Source organism: Natator depressus, chromosome 6, assembly GCF_965152275.1.
Source record: "Natator depressus isolate rNatDep1 chromosome 6, rNatDep2.hap1, whole genome shotgun sequence".
In the NCBI taxonomy this organism is placed as follows: Eukaryota; Metazoa; Chordata; order Testudines; family Cheloniidae; genus Natator; species Natator depressus.
Window position 1 is genome coordinate 51,504,088 of NC_134239.1, and position 15,102 is coordinate 51,519,189.

The window sequence follows — 15,102 nt, forward strand, 5'->3', positions numbered from 1 at the left end:
AGAAAGCTCTGGGAGAAGGGTGGAACAGGTCGATGTCTCTTGGCTGACTATCTGCAATGGCACTGAAAGGACTCTAATCCCAAGACCCTGAGGTTGATAGGTAGGTAAGGTCATATTTTAGAGAATCTCCTGGTAAAAACTGACCAGGAATATCCTTCCATTTTCCAGTCTGCTTTCTCATTTCATTCGGTTTGTGGGCTTCTTTAGGACATTCATCCTACAGTGTCTTTGTTGAGAAGAATTTTATGAAGAAACCTGATTCTATTAGGAACTTGCTAGTACAACTTGCTAGTAGGAACTCTATTAGTAGAACTTGCTATGCTGGATCGATCAGTGGTCCATCTCATCTGTAGCTCTGTCTCCATAAGTACCTGATGCTTCAGAGAAAGATGTAAGATTCCCATAGCATAACAGACAACTATTATCATGGGGGTAGGGTGGGAGGATTTCTTCCTAACCTCAAGCAGTTGGCTGTAGCCTGAAGCATGTTCATTCTAGCTAATGTAACTCGAGATTATATTATTAATACAAATGCCCAATGCCATATAAAATCCTTCTGTTCTAGACCCATCTACCCATCCCTCAATTTAGACAAGAATTATAATAGGGAAACATAAAAGCAGAGATGAATAACTGTTATTGAACTGTGTTTGTAGTTTGGAACAACAGCTTGGAAGGTTATGAATCTCTAGGGAATGTAGTGGCTTTGGCAGGAGTCTGTGAGTCAAGCCTCTTAGGGACAGAACCTCAGCTGGTATACATTGTCATAGCTCCATTGAAGTCAATTGTTTACGTCAACTGACTTCAATGTAACTATGGCAAGTTACACCAGCCACAGTTTAGATCTGCCCTTTAGGTTCTATTTCTTGTTCTAATGCTGACTTAAGTGGCCCTTATGTCAAACCACTTCACCTATCTGTGCCCCACTTGCTCCATCTGTACAATAGGTATATTTTAGAGTGCTTTGAGATCCAGGATTGAAAGGTAGCAGAGAAGATTAAATCATTATTTGTTACTTGAAGTAAGTACATGATGACTTCTTCGGAATCATGGAGTCACTATTACTTACAAGAGCCAGTCAACAGCAACAAGCAGACTGATGTCCTGAGTGGGGAGACCCACCGCGGTGAGGATGAGAAGCATGGTGACCAGTCCTGCACTGGGTATACTGGCAGCTCCAACACTTGCTAAGGTGGCTGTCAGACTGTAAGAATAAACACATTAATCGGTATCAACAAAGAGGGTGTGACTTTCAACGTGTACTCACTTGATCAAAACAAAAGGTTGGTTTTCACTGACATTTCCCAGAAAATACAGGGCTGCATAACTATTAGAGATGGGATCAAGCCACAATTTGGAGGATTCTGTTCCTCCACCAACTCCAATTTAAGAAAGTTCAGATCTGGGGGTTTTGTTCAGACTACTATAAAGATAAAGTCAATTTGCAACATTCATACTGTTAGCCTGGTTTTGATTTTCAACCTTCTTCTCTACATTTCAGGGATGTTTGAATCCAGGGCTTTTGCCCAGATCCACATCCCCATTCCAACTGGAATTTCTGCAGTGTAGGGGCTGCAGGCTGAATTTCCAGTGCAGTTCATTAATGTTAATTTATGGAACTTGCAGTTTGTATTGTGAGATAACGGCGTGGGGGAATTGGTTGTTATCAATAAGGAAATGGTGAAAGACTATGTCTCCTACAGTCACGTGCTCCAAACTCTGGGAGCTTGTGATAAACCAAGCCCAGATACAAAGCTCTCTTGTTCTGGTTTCCAAACCAACATTCAGCTAACTAGGTTTTGCAAATCCAAAGTCATGCCTGCTTTTGCTCCAATTAGTAGAATGTGAAAGTCAAGTACAGTGAACGTCTGTGCTACAAATGCTGGAAGTTTGAAAAACCAGGCTACAGAGACACTGGGCATTCCTTTGTAGAATGGAAAATAAATTAGGCAGTGAGGGAGCCAAGGAACAATAAAAAATATAAAAGAAGTCTCTGTCTTTCTGAAATAGATCGCGCAATTTACTACTAAATTTGAGATGCTGTGAGTTCACCAAGGAAGATTTTAAAGTGCTTCCAATAAAGGGGTGGGGGAATAAGTGCCTCCATGGGGTAAATACTGGGCTACAGCCATGGTGCTAATGTGAGGACACAGCATTTGAGCCCCTACCATTTCCAGGATTATCATCTCCAAGGGGTAGGTTGCTTTGCCAGGTCTGGTTGTTGGGTTAAAGCAGAAATGCCCAAAAGGACAGATATGAGGTGCAAAAAGGAGAATTGCTAAGCCTGCCTGAGCCTGCATTTGGGTCATTTGAACCTAACCCCAGCATTGCTAGTTGGGTTTGGCAGATATAAGAGAACAACCTTCTAGCCATTTGCATTGTCATATCAGGACATAGTATGAGTGTCACAACACAAATATCATCCCATCATATTGCACTGGGGAGAGAGTTGCTCTCTGCCAACATCATTCAGATCTCAGACCAACATACATCAAGAATCATTCTGGGAAGTTCAGGGGGTCAACTGCACTAGTGTACAAATGGTGCAAGATCTGAATCAGGCACAGTGAGTCAATTCTTTAGAGTAGGAGCAGGAGGAATAATTCAGGTTCACCAAGACTTGTGGTCAACAAGTTCCAGAACTTCCTCTGGCAGCAAATATTTTATTAGCAACTCACCACTAAAAAGAATGTTCTTATTTCTAAAAACTAAATTGTATTATTCAAGGTCCAACTTTGCAGCATCTGCCTTTGAGAGAAGCAGCCTAACCCCTTTAAAACCATATGTTACTATTGTAAGTAACCTGCAGGAGGCAAAGAACTGGAAAATATGTTACTAATATAGTTGGGCAAGAAATGCAACACTAGAAATTCCAGTGCGGGCACTTCTTTATCCTGAAAAGGAGTTAGCTAAGACGAAGGTGGGTGGATTAGAGACACAAGGAAAAGGCAAACTTGGCAGCATTCATGTGTGGTTTGAATTATTATGATTCAAAATGTCAAGCTTAGTGCATCTGTCATATTTTCCATTGTAAATGAATTCAGCAGCAACAGTCATAACTTTACCATTCTCTTTTTTTAGTCACAGGATCGAATATGACTTTAAATTGGGTTACAGTAAAACATGCCAAAATTATACTAACCTAATTTAAATGTGTGTATTCTTTTGAGCTTCCAGATATTTAAACGTAGTTCTATATGTAATGATTTGACATAATAGGGATAGATCTACTGTACTCGGGGTTAACGTGAGCACACTGAGATAGAATTTAAGATCTACAATCTCCAGTCTATTTTGCTGTAATGGTAGCTCAGGGGTGTCAAACTCATTTCATGTGACAGGACTGATCTGATACCCTGCCACTTGGAACAGTCAGCAAAAGTTATTAATATAGAAATAGATAAATATAAACCATGTTGGTAGTTACTTACATCCCCCCTTAGACTTATCTGAAGTTTCCTTTTCTTTGACTTGCCTGGTTGGGGTACCTATTCTCTAGCCGGCAGGTAAGCTGTCTTCAGTGCCACTTCCCCTCACCCAGACATGTTCCAGCTTCTAGCAGACTTGTACCTCTCTAGTGCCTCTTGAACATGACCAAGTGGTTCTACACCTGCACGTGAGATTTTGCTGGATTGCTGTGCCAGAGTCTGGACTATGGGGATATGAACTGAAGAGCACACAAGTGTTTTCCTCTCCAACTCCCCTGGGTGGACCCTGCTGGAGCACACTAAATGTCCCTTAGTAAGCATTGATGTAGTCCAGATGGGGAGGACTGAATTAGGCCAGGCAGACCCAATTAACCAATTAAGTGGCAGACAGGAGAGAGATTTAGGCTAGGAGGCAGCCACTAACTGGAATCTAGCTCACCTGTGAGGGAACAGATGGGACTTACATAAAGCCAAGAGACTGGCAACAAAAAGGAGGCTGTGGGGTGAAGAGTGGTGGTCTCTCTTCTTGAGAGAAAGAGGGTGAAGAATCCCTGAGACCTAGTAGACCCCAGGAGAGAGGGACTTGACTAGTATGGGTGGAAGCAGAGTAGGAAGTAGTCCTAGGGCAAGAGCAGTAACGTTAGGGAAGCTGCAGACCTTGACTGCTTGGTAAAGGGCCCTGGGCTGGAACCCAGAGTAGAGGATAGGCCTGGGTTCCCTTACCAACTAATCCTGCCAGAGTGGTATTGCTAGGGACAGTGAATTAGCGGACTGTTAGAGGGGCAGTGGATGTGAGGATTGTTGAATGCTATTTGTCTAGAGATACCTAGAAAGTATCATACCCTGGAAGGGAAAACCACTTAGTGTCCTGCCAGGGGACTGAATCACAAAGGGGAAGCAGCAGCTCCTGGAACAACAGAAGAGCTGCAGACAGAGAGTGAGGGAGTGCAACTGCTGGAAAGGGGTGTTAGCTGAGCAGAACTAATCCCCAGAACAGCCTGGAGGAGGAGCTGTCAAGTGATGAGTAAAGTACCCTGTGACTCCTAGCCTTGCCTCTAGGAACTCAAGGGCTATATCAGTATTTGTGCCACAGCAACACTCATTGTAAATGTCGGATGGGGAGGCATATATGGCCCTCTTCCCCCTAATCAAAGGGGCTGCCCAGAGCCAAACTGGCCCTAGGACAAGTTTAAAAGTGCATAAGGGCTGCTCTCATGTCTACTGGCAGATCCCAAGAAATCCCTCTGCTCGTCTGGACTATGCCAGAATACATTACGCGGCAGCCATCTCTCTTTGTCACCATGGCCCACTCACATTATTTTTGTCACCATGGCCCACTCACATTATTTTTATTATTAATTGGCAAAATGAGAGGAAATAACACAAGCTAACCATATATATATGGATATTTTTATGGGAAAGTCTTTTTCTATTAGTACTCATATGGACTTTCTAAATAATTAATGTCCTGTACCTACCTTGGAGCATTCCGCTACATTTAATTAAGTTTATTATTATGTTGGACAGACAAGACCATTGCCTTGCTCCTCATGTTGTCATTTACTCCTGTGCAAAATGAGTTTAAAATGTTACTAACCCAGAAGTCACAAATGATGACACACAGTGCAAGGCAGTGGAGAATCTCTTTGGGAAGTCTTATGGCCTGTGTTAATACAGGAGGTCAGATTAGAGGATCACAATGGTCCATTCTGGTCTTAGAATCCATGAATCGAGGCCATAGCTATTTAACAGTCTTATCCATTCAATACCACTGTGAGAAGCCAAAGTCCATACATTTCACTGTATAAGAATCCATAGGCATTCAGAAGCCATCACTGCATCTTCATACTATACAGCCTTCTAAATCAAAGACCCAGTTTGCAGAAACATATAGAACCCACCTCACAGTGACTATCTGCCCACCATCCAACACAATTCCATTCATCTGTGCTATGAAGATGGCAGCAACTGCTTCATACAGGGCTGTCCCATCCATGTTAATTGTTGCTCCAACAGGCAGGACAAATCTTGTTACACGCTTATCAATGCCCAAGTTTTCTTCAAGACAACGGAAAGTGACAGGTAATGTACCAGCACTGAAAAAATGAGCAAAGACAGGGTTACGTGGTACACAATATTCTTGCATGATGGTCATAGCAAAATTGCAATAGTTCTGGTCTTGTTCCATTTCCTTTCTCAAGTCCAATACATGCATTAAAGAATGTGCAACCAAATAGAAGTTACTGAATTCTATAGGAAAGACAAGCACAGTGCTTAATACGAGATTTTTAGTACCTCATTGCTAGAAAACTGGCAACATTACTTATTTCCCTTCCTTTGCCAAATTTTGTTTTTTTCAATCCTCCTGTGGCCGTAAACCTTTTTTCAATCAAGACATACTTCAGTATTAACTGGAGGTCGGATTCTGGGTCACACAGGGGCTAGCTGGACTTTCTACCCAATGTATGAATTATTTCTTGGATTTTTTTTCAAAGCACAGAGCCAAATGGTTTTTTGCAATGCGAATTAAAACCAATATTGAAGAGTCAAATTCTGCCTCTCTTCAGTTGTGGCGGTGTTCTTTGCAGAGGAACCAGTGGCCTGTGTACTCCTCGTTCACAGAGCTTGGGGGACAGCAAGGTTGGCACTGAGGAACAGGTGCTTGTGTGGATCTACCCTGCCACCCCTCTGTAGGGGGCAGAGTAGGCTATTTCACTCATTAGGCCTGAGTACCCGCAGCAGAGTAGTTCCATAACCACTCTTTCTGTCTAGTGAGTTGAGATTCCTTCCTCTGCTGCCTAAGTGTGCTTAGCTCAGCTGAAGGATCTGCCTCTAAATTAATGAATCCAATTCAATTACATATATTGATGTAATTTTCATTTTCAGTGTTTGACTCTGGTCCAACCCTTCACTAAATGAACTTGGTTACATCCTGACCAGAGTCAACTCTGAAAAATGAACACTGTTCTGGGGAAATTCCTGTAGAGCAGTTGCTCAATATAAAGATAGGTGAACCATGTCTGTACCAACTCGTTTGCATACCCCCAGATGAGCTAATGGAAATTTCTCAAAGGTCATCCTGATTACTGTACCAATACTAGTTTTGGTCTGACAAGAATGTTTACTATTGCGTATAGTGAGCAGAACAAAGGGCTGAATTCACTAAAATATACTACAATAAATCCTTACTGCATATTGCATATACTGCCTTGCAACTTCGGTTTTTAACATTCAGTACTTAGTCCCCACAGTGACTCTCTGAAGTAGGAAAATATAGATATCTCCATTTTACAGAAGGATAAAATGAGAAACCAAAAGATTAAGTGACTTCTTCAATATCACAGATGGAGTAAGAGTCAGAGGTCAATTTGGTTCTTGTATTCCTGGCTCAGGGTCCTGTGCTTATAATGCCACCCTGCTCTTCTCACTCGCTGAGGGTTTTTTAAAAAGAGATCCATGAACCTGGTAAATAGGTTCAGCCAACTCTGTTCTGGCACCCATGTGGTTTAGTTATAACATGCAATGTTTTTTACCACAGCCAATCAAATATTCATTCTGTGATGTGACACAACTAGAGTATATATAAAAAAACAGAATAATCTCACTTCAAGATGGGAAATGTAAGGCATATTCCCTCATGAGCTGCTTTAGTAGTCCATGTAGAAGACTGTTTGCATGTATGGAGATGGCTGAATGTATAAAAATCCCTGTTTTTTCACTCTGCTATGTTGTGCTGGCTTCCATGACAAAGAGATTTCCATATCTTACTCCTTAGAAAGGGAAAAACAGTTCTCTGTTCACACCATTGAAGTTCAGTTAAATAAGCTTCATTTTCTCCTCCATGAGTAAATCCAAAGTGACATCAGTCACTTTTCACAACTTGGAGCAGAGATGAAAGTGTGTACATGGTAGTGGCCTACCTAGGGCTGCTGTAATTGACTCCTCCTGGTTTTGCCATTTACACTGAGGTGTTGCTTTGTGGACATTTGGAGGACAAGCAAGCCTTTTCCCCCTTAATTTTACTCCCTTTTTTTAGCATAGGTGAATTCCGTGCTCATGAATGGTGCCAGATTGACTGCCCCGGGGCTGGAAGTGATTTTTATCATCTCTGGAAGAAAGTGCAGGGTAGGTAGAAGCAGTACAAGATTTCCCATCTTGTCCTAACAATCTTAATCATGGTATGAGGAAGGGTTTGATTGTCCAAGAGTTTTGGCTTCTCAGTGAGGACCCCAAACAAGAGTGCCAGCTGCAATACTGTGATGTGATGTGGACACTTGTCTATAAGAATTTGGACTGAGAACTACTGAATCATTTCACACAGGCTCTGAATAGCTGTCAGATGTTAAAGACTTTCAATCACTGCTGACCCAGGTTATATGTGAACCAATGGGTGAGATCTGGCTGTAACACAGATTTTTTTTCCTGTGGAAAATTGTGATTGTTTTGGTGATAAAACAAAACATTTTGGACAAAACACAACAATTTTCAGCCAAAAACTTTTGGTTGAAAACTGAACATTTTGATTCAGAAATGCTGCCTCAGTGCCACATTGGAGTTGTAGTTTTTCTGTGTCTTAGGCTCACACTCTCCTCTCTGGGCCAGGCTCCCAGGCCAGATATCTCCCATGATCCACCACAATCTCCGGTCTTGTTGAGCCATTGCAGTGCATCATAGAAGTCACTAGCTTCTATGGTGCATCATGGGAGATGCAGTCTGGCTCTGGGGAAATAGGGACAAGACTTTATTTTAGTCAAACCCAATTTTCCATTGAAAACCAATGATCCCTAGCAAAAAGCACCATATCTTATTACCAGTTCCTGAGTCATCCAGTGTCCTACTCCCTTTCCATTTACTGATTCACAGATCTGTGCTCGATGAAGGACTAAACAATTCAGATCCTTATCCAAAGCCCTTTAGCCTGCCAAACATGGCCAAAAGACACAGAAAAATAGAATTTTCAATGAGATTTTGAGTATCTCCTTCCTTCTGATTGGGCAAAATTTAGTTCCCAGTCCTAATTTGCAGAGAGCTCATGGGATACCTGTTGTGTCCTTTTTGGTAGAGAAGAGCTGGGAGCTGAGTTCTTAAAAATATAAATAGAACTTTATTTAGGTCAAAATGCACAGACAAACTCTGGTTCTCTAGCTCTCAGACTAACTAAACAGCTTGTGCTACTCAATATCATCACTCAGGGTATTCCTAAATTCCAATCTGGAGGAAGCAGGCATGGGTGGAACTGCTGGTGAGAGTCCAGGACCTTCATCTACCTCTTGTGTTCCCTACTTGTAACCTAGCATTGCAACTTCATTTAGAAGCAGCAATGTGAATATTGTGACAAATGTGAGACCTTGAAAACATGGAAAATTCAAAATATTTCTATATTGAGATGTGCCATAAGCTATGAGCAAAGGGATTACTCATAAATGTGTGTCTATATTTACCTTCATGAGGTGGGGATTGTATGCTAGCTCCAAGGAGGAGGGTTACTATGCCACCCCAGGGAACTAAAATCAGCAGGGGTAATCACTGCAGATCCTGGGACAGACAAACAGCTCCAGAGAAGTACCACCTCTGGGGCAAATTGCACATACTGGTTCAGACCCAGTTCAAAAGGTGTGGCAGACAAAGTAAGGGCTTTTGGAATAAAGGGTCAGCCTGAACTGGCTGGGGGAGCCTCACTTTGATCCTCAAACTTTCATGAAACTGTAACCAAGAGGCAAAAGCCCTGCTGGAAGAGTGGGAAGCAGTGGAACCTGCCAGGGTCTTCGTTTGGAAGATGGGTAACACCTGGTAAGCTTAGCTTGCATGCAAATTGTTTGTTTCAGGATATATTTCTCTAATGCTTTTGCCCTAAAATAAATGTACTTTACTTTGTGAAAGCTGGCTAGTGATTGGTAAACACTGTCATAGCCCCTGAGAGACAGCGGAACTGCAGGTGCTAGACTGAGATCAGAGCTGTTGGGACAGTCTACGTGAATTGCAGGGGAACAGTAAGGCTAAATCCCTGGTCTGGAGAGAGAGGGATGTGGGTATCCACCCACAGACAGGTGCTTCTGGAGGCCTGCAATGTAAAGGGGCATACTTGATTACACCACAAAGGAGGGCAGAAGTGCAGTTAACCCCAGAACTGTGACAAATATGTAGCCCTGTGACAATTATGGCTCTGTACATTTCCATTTAATAACTAATAACACTCATAGCACTTCATCCACAGATCTTAAAGTGCTTAACCAAGGTGGGTAAGTAGCATTATCCCTATTTTACAGGGCAGGAAACTAAAGCACAGATGTTACCTGGTTTGCACAGTGAGTCAGGGGCCACTCAGGGAACAGAAGTCCAGTCCCCTGACATTCAGCCTGGGGCCACTATCCAGCCTCTATGCCACTATCCATACTGCCTCTCTTTAAGTCTACAGAATGTGAGGTAAAGATTTTTTTTTTTCAAATAGAAATAAGGTGATCAGAAGCTGTTTACTGATTGGTATTAATGACAAAATAACTTTCTGGTAAAGGTCAGAACAGCAGCTGCATAATGTCTAAATGGCAGCTAATGAGCTGCTAAAATATAAATAAGGTGGCAGTTCACATGCAGTACCTGGAAGCTGTGCCTAGAGCTGTGATCCATGCCTGGAAAATGCCAGCAAGGAATGTGAAGGGGCTTTTCCTTGTTATCACGAAGTACAGTGAAGGCAAGAAGATCCCACCGTGGATGAGAAGGCCCACGATCACTGTTACCATGTACATTCCAAGTTGCCTGGCAACCACTTCTAAGTCCTTAATTGCAATGATTTTCCCGCAAATAAGGCAGGCAATGCCGAAAGGAGAGTACCTAGAAAAAAAAAACAGAACAGACGGAACTGATCCTTGCGGCATGCAGCCATAAAACCTGTGCACAAAAACATGTGGGACTATGGAGAGAGATCCAGGCTTCTAGACTGAACACTTTGAGATGTGAAGAGGATACAGAACTACTGAATGATGGTGGTTCAGTGGCTGTCCTTCATGCCTCTCTTAATATAGTATGAGTAAAGCCTATACAGAGGAACCTGCCATACTACAATACTTCAGGGGCCGAATCCTAAGGTTTTTACTCAATTTCTACTCGAATTTTTTTTACTCACCACCACTGAATTCAATGTATGTTTGCAGAGTAAGGCTTTGGCCCTATAGTAATATCCCATAAGCAGGTAGTATCTGTACTATACATGCAAGTGTTTTGGATCTTTACTGAAGAATACTGTATTTTTGTTAAAATACTTAACTATTATGTAGCATTTTTCATCAAGTTCAGGTTTGAAATATTTGTTGAAGATAAATGATCTGATGTATCTAGCCATTTTTGCTGTGAGCCAATCTATTTTATGCTCATTGAATGGTTTCGACAAGCAGTTTTCAATCTATGGATTGTTCATTAACTATATGCTTTTGATGGGGGGAGGGATAGCTCAGTGGTTTGAACATTGGCCTGCTAAACCATTTCAACATTCCAGGGTTGTGAGTTCAATCCCTGAGGGGGCCATTTGGGATCTGGGGCAAAAATTGGGGATTGGTCCTGCTTTGAGCAGGGGGTTGGACTAGATGACCTCCTGAGGTCCCGTCCAACCCTGATGTTCTATGATTCTATACGTGTGGTGTGTGATTGGTCACCTAAGTTACATGGTATTTCTTCTGCTCCTTGATTTTAAATGAGAATAACACATTTTGGTACTACATAATTTATAAGAACATAAGACTGGCCATACTGGGTCAGACCAAAGGTCCATCTAGCCCAGTATCCTGTCTTCCGCCAGTGGCCAATGCCAGGTGCTTCAGAGGGAATGAACAGAACAGGTAATCACCAAGTGATCCCATCCCCTGTCATCCATTCCCAGCCTCTGTTTGCCAGAAGCTGGAAATGGACAAGAACACCATCCCTGCCCATCCTGGCTAATAGCCATAGATAGGTTTATCTTCCATTAATTTATCTAGTTCTTTATTTAACCCTATTATAGTTTTGGCCTTTACAACATCCTCTGGCAAAGGTTCCACAGATTGACTGTACATGGTGTGTTGTTCATTTATTATACTTCTAATAAATGACAAATAATGTGGATGAGGAATGCCTTCATGTCATGTGAATATGAGTTCAGACAAGGTAACATTTACTCCACCTCAGGGGGGTCAGTATAAAGTTTATAAGTTACTTCCATACATTTTTACCCTTGTCAGGAAGGTTTAAGTGGGACATAAATGTTGCATAGGTTTCACCTGGGCTCCACTGCACAGGGATGAATTTAGTCCACATTGAAAAGCCTTTCCAAAACATTCATGTAAACAGTCACCGTTTGTGAAGATTCAATAAAGGGGATTTAAGAACATGTTTGAAGCAAGGAGACATTTTTCATTGTAAAGAATGTTTGCAAATGCTGGTTTGTGGTATTCATCTTGCTCAGCTTCTTTTTATAACATTCCTGCTGTGAGGAAACTGCACTTCTAGAGGAAGAGCAAACAATAAAATGTCCCTCCTGAATAAAATAGGGAGGGGTCTAAGTTTTCAAAAGTGGCCAGTGATTATGGGTGCCTAACTTGAGACGATTTGAAGGGATCTGAGTTTCAGACGGCAGGTGCAAAGGGCTTTCTGAAAATCATGCTCTTTCAGTTTTCTCAGGTGTCGCACCCAAAAAATGACACCCTACTTTACTAGTCACTTAAAAATTTAGGCGTAATATTTCAAACCATTTCACCAGTTGCTGTGTAGTCTGTTTTTAGTATAAGATTCACCAAGAATAATTCCTGTAGAGGGATATACAGCATCACCACTGTAGTAAGATGTGGCCCTGAAACATAAGCCTTGTATCAGAGGTCCGGAATGAGGCCTGACGCCCCAACTAATGTAATGGTCAAGACTTTGCTAACATAAAGCAAAGTTAAGCTCTGAGCCAGAGGCAGGCCCTGCTCACGGAAGTTGGCAAGAAGGTGGCTGCTAATTGCACATATACACATATCTATAAGGTATAAAGTCCTAAAAGAATGAACATGTGCCAGGATGGCACTAGAACGTTCTGGTACGAACACATTCCACAAAGATAATGAGGAACAGACTGACCCATCCTAAGGACAGGGTCAAAGGGATAATATAATGGATAGAGTTGTTTGTTCGAACCAACATGTACCAGGAGAGAGGCAGCACCCTAACACATAGAGGGGTTGTATCTCAATACGTCAGGAGTGATGTGTAACTTGTTTGTACCTGTGTAAAAGAATGCATCCCTGAGTGGATGTCTGGAGAGTCCTGCCACTGACTGAGCTGCGTCCATTGTCAGGAAGCACATATGTACTAGCAGAACCGTAGACATCTGATCCGGGGAGTTAGAGACTGTGTTTCGTTTGGCAATAAACCTGGCTGGGCGCCTTTGTACCTTATTGGAGTCTGTGGTCATTGGGGGTTCTCTTGGGGTCTGCTGTGTCAGCTATCTGCACAGAGCTGGGATAGCACACAGAGGGAACACACGGATTCAGCCGACTGTTATCACATTGAACAGAGCAGAGCACCACAATGGTGACATCTGACAACACTGGTGACTCCGACCACTGATCTGGTGAGTAAGCGAGCTGTCCACTATAGGAATTGTGATCTAACATGACAGAAAACCACGAGCTAGGGAACCCCCTTAACCTCTCCCTGCAAATCCCCACAGAGTTTAAAAAAATATAATGGGGAAGAAACATGTAATATAATTTGTAAGGCTAGGGCAGAGACTGTAGCCTTAAAATGTAAAATATTGCAAACTATAACCATGGCTGTTAAATGGTTAAAACAGCATGCCACAAAAAACACTGCATCCTAACTGAGGCACATGTTATTCAAAAACGTTTTGTTCAGTTGTCAGAGGTCACCGGTGTGGTGCTCTGTTCTGTTCAATGTTGATAACAGTTGGCTATATGTGTGCGTTCCCTCTGTGTGCTTCCCCAGATATGTGTAAACGGGCAATTAGCAGCTGCCTTCTTGCCAATTTCTGTGAGCAGGGCCTGACTCTGGCTCAGAGCTTACCTTTCCTTTGTTAGCAAAGTCTTGACCATAACTTTAGTTCGGGGCCTCAGGCCTCATTCCGGGTCTCTGATACACAGCTTATGTTTCAGGGCCTCCTCTTACTACATTCTCCCACTTTTTTTCTTTTTATGGAGAGGATGTTTACCTATCGTCCCGGAAAAGCATAATGCATGGACTAAAGATAACCCCCTGGGCTGTTACGTGGTTACCTTATTTTACCCTCCATACACTCATGCCCCACCTGTCTTTTTTAGTCTGCACATTCCCTCGTACGACTGATAGAGAGATTTTATTATCCAATTATTTTTAGTCCCTTATGGTAGGCCTAGGAATGTTAGGCCCGGGACCATGACTGAGGAATGTAGTATGATGATTGAGCCTTAGAGGCACTCCCAAATAATTAATATATATGAATAATATGGATATGGTGTACATATTTGTAGTGTATATTTGTATAGTATGTATGTGTACATATGACACCACCTTATAACCAAGCATAACCATGTTTTCCAGTCTGGTGTTGAACTCTGGCCCTTTTACTTTGGTGACACAGATGGAAACACACTCCTGTTAGGGCATTGCAGTTATCACCAGTATCATCATTAGTGGTAGGCTGAGTGTTTTGAAAAACTGGGATAGGCATTGTTATAGTGTGTTCCACGGTATTATGTATATGAGAAGTAAAAACAGAAATTTGGAGTAGGGACACTACAAATGAGGCCTTTATATATAAATGTCTTGTAATTAGTTACTACCCAGTACTGTGCATTCATGTTATGGGTTACCCTTACTGCTGGCTGTCACCCTCTGGTAAGCTATGCTGGGCAGGAAACAGGAATGGCTAGCTTCTCTGTTCCATGGATTGCATTGCCCCTTGATACAGTAGTTGATGTAGATCCAGTTGTTTTTATGGATGTTGTTTTTCAGAAAGCCTACCGAATGGACAGTAACCAATTTCTCAAATATTGCTGTGTCAGGATTTAGTATTGGTACCCAGACAACCAGATGCCCAACTTTATTTTATGTTCTTATGGCTCATAAGAGTCTCAAATCACTGGAATTGCCCGAGGGCCTCGAGCTTTCTTCACAAAGAAATTTTAAATAGCTGGCATGACGGCACCTCTGCATAAAGGAGGAAAGTTTTTATCTTTATGAACACAAAAAGCTGATTCTCGTCCCCTGCAACAATAACTTTAAAAATTCTGGGCAAAGATGAATAAGAGGTACTGCTGGTATCGCTCAGTCTCCCTTCTCTAGGACAGAGGGACGTGCACTTCATCAATGAAAAACTAATGTTGTTCTGCTGGTATGGCTCTAGTTATTACAACCCTGAAGCCAACAGAAGCTTTGCATTACTGATTAGACCAACATAAGTTTTGCCCTGGCTGTGCTGGCCAGTACTGCTTAAATGGAATACGGGTAAACCCGGTTTCTTGGAGAATTTGAAGAATTATATTCATTGCTGGTCTATACATTAGAGAGCACCAGATTATAATAAATGTTGCAATCAAAATGTCTTTCCTCGCAAAAGCTACACTGTTGATTTGTGGTGAGGGACCAGACTGAAAAATAGATAGACCGTAGGAAAATGAGACTGTCATTATCCACCGTCTCACACAGATAAGCATCATTCTTATATAGTGCC

At 42.1% G+C, this 15,102-nt stretch overlaps 1 protein-coding gene across 1 annotated transcript in view; it reads right to left on the reverse strand.

Annotated features, from left to right (window-relative positions):
• SLC1A2 (solute carrier family 1 member 2) overlaps positions 1–15,102 on the reverse strand; it is a 114,004-nt gene that overhangs the window by 22,004 nt on the left and 76,898 nt on the right. The window contains exons 7-9 of the mRNA XM_074955275.1: positions 10,023–10,256; positions 5,330–5,524; positions 1,070–1,204 (exon numbers count right to left, since the gene is read on the reverse strand). Of these exons, the coding sequence (XP_074811376.1) occupies positions 1,070–1,204; positions 5,330–5,524; positions 10,023–10,256 (564 nt within the window). The remainder of the gene's footprint in view (positions 1–1,069; positions 1,205–5,329; positions 5,525–10,022; positions 10,257–15,102) is intronic.